We start from the raw sequence: 8,004 nt of genomic DNA on the forward strand, positions 1-8,004 counted from the left end.
AGTCCTTGGAATCTTTAGGTGATGATTTGCTTCGGGCTGCTAGCAATCTCTCTGGTTACTTGTTTTCAGGTTTCCGTTGTCCGGCTTTCTTGGTCCTCGTAATTCCTTCTGTCACAATTTTATTATTTCGTTCATAATATGATAGATAACCTTGTATTACAATGTGTCTGATCACTTTTGTCGTTCACTAACTCTTGTCTTCACTTAGGCGTCTATCGCCTTCGGTCGTCCGACTGACTCTCTTTGGGTGTCCAACGAACTCTCTCGATTTTTGGCATTTCACTCCCTTATAAGTATTCGACTCGGGTCTCTTTGATTCACCCCCAGAAAACTCATCCCTACTAAATTAATTAGTCAAAGAAAGGGACGGATGTTCGGGTCTCACTGATTAGCGACACCCGGTGACATGTCGAATCACTTAATTTACTAAACCGGGTTATAATTAGGACCCGTTATCGACCGTGGACAAATCCAATTTTTGATATTAATAAATAATCATGGAAATCTATTTTACCCTGTTACAATTTTTTAAGATTATATGTAAAACAATTCGGAGAGTGGTTTTTTATTGTAAATAAGTTACTCCTCCAATCAGCATTTATCACCCATGATTATTTCTAAAATTTATTGTCGTACAATTTGATTTTAATAATAATAATAATAAAGTTTATTCAGAAAGACTATCAATTGGAAAATTTGAAATCTGGGTAAAAGGAATCTGTGTTAACGGATGCCTGGGTAAAAGAAATCCTGTGTAATCGGATTTCTGGGTTATAGAATTTATGGGTGATAGGAATTCTGTGTAAAGGAATTCTGTGTAAACGGATTCTGAGTAAAAGAATTCTGGGCAAACATAGATCTGAGTAATCGGATTATGGGTCACTGATGTCTACCCCCGCTAAGCTACCCTGATAGCACGAGTTGCTCGTCAAAAAGTTGATATTAATTAGTTTGCGACCAACTTGACAACAAGTTGTCAACAACTCTAGCATTTGCAACTTTTGGCTACAAGTTACTACTAACTTTCTGAGAAAGTTGACGCCAGGGAAGAGCCACAATTCAAAAGCAGGTTTCTGAGAAAATTGAAAGTAACTTTCCGTCAACTTGTGGATTGCCAACTTTTGCCACCAACTTTCTCAGAAAGTGTCTATCAACTTTGGAAGTACCAACTTTTGCGGCCAACTTAGCGTCTAGTTTTAGCTGTTAGTAGTGATTCGAGTGAACAAATATCCGGTTATTAACCGGTAAGTTATTTGGCTATTTAACCGGTAAAATATTAATTTAAATGATAAATATCTACTTGCGTCGAATGCGTATATAGTTTAGTATACTAAGTTTTAAAAGCAATATGGCATACTAAATTTTTTTTTATTGAAAAAATTATTACAAAAAAATAAAAAATAAATTTTATTTTTAAAAAACTTGATAAACTTTAAGTGCAATTTAAAAAAATGTTTTTTGTTCTAATTTAATTATTGAAAACAAATAAAAAAAATTTCAAAACGTCGGATAACTTCAGTAAAATAAAAAAAATAATAAATTGCATGCCGCAGATTCGAACTTGGGTCGATGAATCTCAAATTCTTCTGTTCAACCTACTTTGTTATAACAGAACTCTACAGAAGGTCGTATTTCAATACTAAAGCTGCATTTGACAAGATCCGCGAATAACCTTGATCAATGTTTCACTTTTATCATTTTTAACTATTTATTTATTAACTCAATAATATTGAAAGATAATAGATAACTGCTAATAATTTTTAGTCTACATTGTACACATCTTCAATCGCACATCAACGCTACCCACGGAACAAAATTAACTACTTTGGTTATTTATCCGGTAAATAACCTGCTGAAAATTGGTAATATAAGTAAAATATTTATTTCACCGGTAAATTCTCTTCCCTAGCTGTTAGTTTAACGCCAGTTTATCGCCAACTTTGTTATGTCCTCAGTGGCCTCAGGTGCCTCCACCTGTTAATTAATTAGTGAACTTGAGATCCATAAATAGGCACGCATTTAAATTTCATTTGAAATTATATATTAATATCTTACAAAGTAGTAATAGTGAACCAAAGCAATTATTAGAATAAGTGTATGAGAATGAGTAAAGTAAAAGAGAGATATATTTTTATAAATAAAAATAAACATATGTAAAACTTTGTAAAACACATAATTGTGATACAAATAAAACTTATTTATTATTATATTAATATCTTACAACACTTATTGCGTCTTATCAATATTTAGTCAATAATTTAAATAATAAATCGTCGTGGCATATACTTATTAAATTATATATTTTTATTATAAGAAACTATAAATAATTAGATAAATAAATCTTTATTTTGTATTCAGAGAAATATAAAAACGGTTTGAGTAGTTTTAGAACGTTTCCTGTCACCCGATACTTAAAACCTTAACAAAACACACGCATAAAAATTATGAATAGCCCCTTGTTCTATAGTTAACAGTAAATATGGTTATAAACAAATGCATACTCTATAAACAAATAAGAAAAGGATATATTTAATAAATAAATGTTACTTATGAATGAAAACCATATATCACAAGAACTCAACTATGATTGTTAATATATATACATATTAAATAAAGAGTGACTCGTATAGTAAATAAATCAATAGAAATATAGAAATATAGCATTAGAATAATTATAATAGTGTTTCACGATAAATAATAATGTCAATCGTATTAAGTAATTAAATATAGAATAATTAACTAAAAGATTGCATTTAAGTACAGGAAAATAGAATATAAATAATATAAGTAATAAGTAAAGTCATAGAACGGATAAATAAAAAACGTAGATGTGTAAGCTCAGATCTCGTACGTGTATTAGTAGGAAGTACAAATGTATAAGTATATAATTAGAAAGAACGTTGATATGTAAAAGTACATATATTGCATAAGTATGTGTGTGAGTATGAGAATGGTGGGAGAAGTCGAAGAGTGGAGAGTCAGAGATCTTTCTGCCGTCTGATGTAACTTCACTTTTCTCCGAGAACTGTTGACGAGCACAACTGTTATTACTGATCAAATCTTATCTACATTTTATAATAAAACTCAATTTTCAAATGAAAGTTATTTTATCAATTACATCTATCCTTACCCATAATTTCATTATTTCTTTAAATAATAATCATAATCATCATCATCATAGTCAACAATACATTTATCACTGTTTTCAAATTCAAAATTGGTCCCGCGTGACAACGAACTGCCCACTGTCCAGGAGGTGGCGTCAGCTCCGATCCTAATAACCTCCCAGGACATAACAACTTGGCTATCAGGGTATTTCATCTTGCTACTTTATATCTAGCGCCTATTCTCACGCCACCTATTTTAAATAAGTGACCAACTTCATGTTTGGCGAAATTGTACTGTTTATAATTTTGTTTATAAGAAAACGAACCACAAACAAACAATAATTTTTGTCGAACAATCAAAAACATATGACGAACGAACGATTTGTTTATATCAAAATATAAAAAATTGATTTGCCTCCGTCAACTTAAGACAGCCAACAATCTAGGCTATGTTCCAATATACACTGTGATCACTGTAAGGTGTGACCTCCGACATGCATTACGAGCACTGAACAGTGCTCACAGTGTAATATCGGAACACGGCTCTAGTAGATAAGTAATGCGTATTGTTACTGTAACTACACAGTATACTTCTGAAAACTACTTATATTTTTTTCTCCGTGTACCAACTCTAATTTTTGATTTAGAAATTTATATATAAACTTCTAAATTTAAAATTTTATTGGAAAAAAATCATATTTTTATTGCAAAAAAAAAAATTTGAATAGTATTTTTTTTAATGACTACATTTTCAATAATAGAAAATTTAAGGTTAAAGATTAAATAAACATTGACAATTAAATACATTTCAAAATTTTTACTTTACCCAAGTAAATCTGTTACTTGGTTACAGAGTTCGATTTATTGTGGGAATAACACGTACTTCTGAAACAAGCCTAAATAAATCTTGATTTAAGAATCCCGAAACTCCTCAAACCACGAAAAAAATTGGCATTTTTTAAACTAGTATTGTTAGTTTAAAAATATATATAGTCGCACAATACTCATTAACAATATTACTTATACATTTAACGACTCCTAATCTCATTGTTATAAATCATTATTACTATAGTAGAAAATCTAGACAAGCATTGAAATATCTCTTTAAAACCTTACATCCTATAATTACGACGATAGACATTGAATAATGTAATAGGCAGAGAAGAATAATTATCCCAAAAGTATGAGCTGTAACTATTGTTATTAAATAGCTCAAGTGAGGGGAGGGGGTTAAAACTGAAAAATAAAAGTGGTGGGGATTCTATGTTGAAGTCGAAGCGTCGAAGGTACCATAGACCATCGCTTAGAATAATTTCTGATCTTGAGACTATCAGTGGTTCAGTTACTCTCGTCTTAAGACTCCAAGACTATAATCAACGTTTACCAATAATTGAATATTTTATTATTACCAAGTGAACAGTGACTTTAATAGTTCAGTGTCCAAGTTTATTCCCTTCAAAGTGAAGTTGTTAAAAATCGACGATTCGTAATTTTATCAAAATCATCACAATGAATCTCGATAGTGCAGAACTTCCTGGTGTTTATTTTTACAGATCCTTAGAGTTAGCAATTGAGCAAAATAACAAAGACAAAGTTGAGCTTATAATTAAAAAGATCGTTGATGTGGATACTGTGGCACCTGAGGATAGTCCTACTTGTATCGATTCACTATTACAAATTGCTATTCACAAACGTAAAGACAAGATGGTTGAGCTGCTTCTAAAAAATAATGCCAACCCTAATGTTCGTATTCCAATGCTTGAAATACCACTTATGGTTGCTACGTACCAAGAGGACTTAAGAATGATGCAGCTCCTCATTGCGTATGGGGCAAATGTTAACGATTTATCGGAAAGATTAGAGAAAAAAACTTCTCTTCATGTTGCCGTCCAAGGCTATAACGTGAAAGTAGTTGAATTATTGTTGAATGATATTACAATTGATGTAAATATAACGTCTGCTAATGGAAATTCAGTGCTTCATGACGCAGTTGAAAGAGTCATCGGTATTGATATCACGAAACATCTTCTTGATGCTGGTGTTGACATTAATTTAAAAAACCATATCGGTAGAACAGCATTTGATTCAATAAATTTCAATTCACCAAAACTTACAAGGACATTGAAAGAGCATATTGTAAAGCTTAGTGCGGCCTCTTTTTATGTAAGTGAAAAAAATTTAGCACTTATAGCGGACAGCGAAAAACTTAGTGAAGTGCGTAATAAGTGTATGAAAGAAATTGAAAACATGAAAAAAAAAATGATTGGTAGTAGTAATTTCACATATTATGATTTATTGCGTAAATGTGAACATAAATTGGCTGTTGGGTTAAAACATGTTCCTAATAATATTATTTTGGATTTGGACATTCCATCGATTTTCCCACTATACGGTAAAATGATAACTTACCGTTTAAGGAGAGTGTTAGGACGACAAAATCTTTTAATTGATGTCACTGATTTAGTATATGATATTTTTAATGACATTCGCCTACCAAGTACTTTTACAAGTATGATTTTTAAATATCTTACTAATGGAGATTTAAAGAAATTAGTCATTTAGGATAACTAATTACAAAATCATTAAAACGTAATATATATTTACAAGTGTATTGTTGATAAGTTTAATGCATACATTTGTAGTCAATTATTAGTAGAAGTGTAAAATTATAATTGTTTATTTATGAAAATTTTTATCTTTTATTCACAGTGCAAAATATTCCTTGCGTCAAGAAATCCTTTTTTTCTGAATATAAATATATAAATTTTAACTATTTGTTATTGATTATTTTTATTCAACTACTTTAAGATAAACAAAAAGTTAATTCATTGTAAAATAATTTAAAAAAAAATTAATTTTTGTACATATTTTGGTTTCAAATATCAATTTTCGATTTGTAAAGAATTTTCAATAAATTTGTAATTGAATAGTTGTAATTTAAAATTGTAATTATTGATTCAATTTAATTATTTTTATTCCATATATGTATATTATATAGATAAGAAATAAATTATTGTATTTTTAATATTTTTGTGTAATTGTAACAAATTATTTATATTTTTATTTATTTATAATTTTTAAACCTATTATTGATTTAATGATTGAATACGCTTTCCTCTGGTTGTTTTACTCAGTATCATGCATGACTGGGAAAGAATAGTCGTGTATGGGCATTAGGGTGGTCCATTTCGTCCATTTAGAACGATTATTTGCGTTAGTAACGTTTGAAGCGGCTCATTAATTCCAACAATTTTTGAGAAATTGAGCATAATCGGTACGGTAAGTTCTGAGATATTGAAAATCAGTTCATTCGTTCAAGAGAAATCGTCGTCAAAAGAATTGCGAAAAAAATTTTTTTTTTTAACAACAAATCAATTTTCAAGTAACGTTTTTATGGTCATAACTTTCAACCCCAAAATCATCAAAGCCAAAATACCATTTTTTTAAGCCTTAGTGATTTTGTTTCTCAAAATTTCTTATATTGAGAATTTTCCCTTATTCCCGAAAATGATTAATTAAATTCATTAAGTATTAATTAATTACAGTGAAACCTGGATAACTGAGACTCTAAGGGACCAATTTTTTTATCTCACTGATCCCCGTTTCTCAGTTATATAGTCTAGTCAACAAGTGCCTTTTTGACGAAAACCTGTTTAACCTCATCGAAAATTATGGTTTTGGTCTCATTCGATTCGAAATGGCATCTAGAGAAAATGTTCAAGTGGAAAGTTGGGGCTCACAAAAATTGTAAAAGTTATAAACAATTTAGTGAAAAAAAAAAAAAAGGGTTTGGTTTTTTGCAAATATTTCGAAAAATATTTGAGATATCCAAAATTTGAAAAAAGATCCTTAAAGAGGAGGAAATTTTCCAAAAAAAAGTCCTACCTCCCCGAATTGTACCGACAATATTTATAATTTTAATATAACGGTGAAAATGGGACTATAAACGGGTAGCGGCGCGTGAACGCCCGTCAACCGAATCAATAGAATGATGAATAAAAATTATTTTAACCGATAAAATATAAATATTAAGGAATAAAAAAAATTTGGTACTCCCTTATTTAAAAAAGTGATTTAAAACGTTTTGCAATGTTAAATGCCCATAAGAAGAGGGATTCAAAAGTATTCAAGGTATTCAAAAGCATTAAAAAGTATTTAAAATTTTTTATTTCGAATCGTTTTAAATCGCTTTTTTTAATCAGGGCTTTCAAAACACATGAATAAATAATAATCCGCCGAATAAAAATTTTTACCCCGATTTTTCAATTAACTATGCTTTTGTTAATTAGTTAATTTTGACCTGTTGAAAGTTTACATAAAAACCCTGATTATTTCTAAACTAAAAACCCAAAATTTTTTTCACTTCTTGGAGCTATTCTTGAAAGGGTTTGAAAGAGATCGCCGTTGGAAAAATTAAAAAATTTCGATTTTTCACTTTTTTATTAACAATCTAAGATAGTGAAAAACGACAAACTTAAATAACGCAATCAAGAAAATTTATTTTTGAAATTTTTTTTATTATTTCGTTTTTTTATCGCTAAAAGCTACATAACAATAATTTTGGGAATAAGATTCTTAATGAAAATAATGAATTTAAAAAAAAAATCGTTTCTTAAAAAAATTTATTTATTGCTAAAAAACGCATTTGCTGATTAACAATTTTTTTTTGTTGCTTAATACTAATATTAAGGAACCATTTTTCTTTTAAAAATCATCATTTATCATGTTCTCTTATATTGTAAAAAAAAAAATTTCTTTTTTATCATACCGATGCCGAAAGTTCGTATTCCGTCCCTAATTTGCGGGATGAAAGTGGTACATTCTAACCCGACTAATAAAATTAAAAAAAAAAAAGATAATCGCTATATTTATTCCCAGCTAAATATAAAAAACAAAA

General features: G+C 29.4%; 1 protein-coding gene across 1 annotated transcript; it reads left to right on the top strand.

The window, feature by feature from the left end:
* Nucleotides 1-4,616: 4,616 nt before the first annotated feature.
* Nucleotides 4,617-5,669, top strand: LOC130675011 (ankyrin repeat domain-containing protein 36C-like). Its single transcript, XM_057480467.1, has one exon. It carries the CDS (start codon nt 4,617-4,619, stop codon nt 5,667-5,669), a length of 1,053 nt encoding a protein of 350 aa, XP_057336450.1.
* Nucleotides 5,670-8,004: the final 2,335 nt, after the last annotated feature.

The sequence above is a fragment of the Microplitis mediator genome, chromosome 9 (genome assembly GCF_029852145.1).
Source record: "Microplitis mediator isolate UGA2020A chromosome 9, iyMicMedi2.1, whole genome shotgun sequence".
Classification (NCBI taxonomy): domain Eukaryota; kingdom Metazoa; phylum Arthropoda; class Insecta; order Hymenoptera; family Braconidae; genus Microplitis; species Microplitis mediator.

Bases quoted from the DNA above. Each gene is read 5' to 3' on its own strand.
- LOC130675011 (XM_057480467.1), top strand. From the start codon at position 4,617: ATGAATCTCGATAGTGCAGAACTTCCTGGTGTTTATTTTTACAGATCC.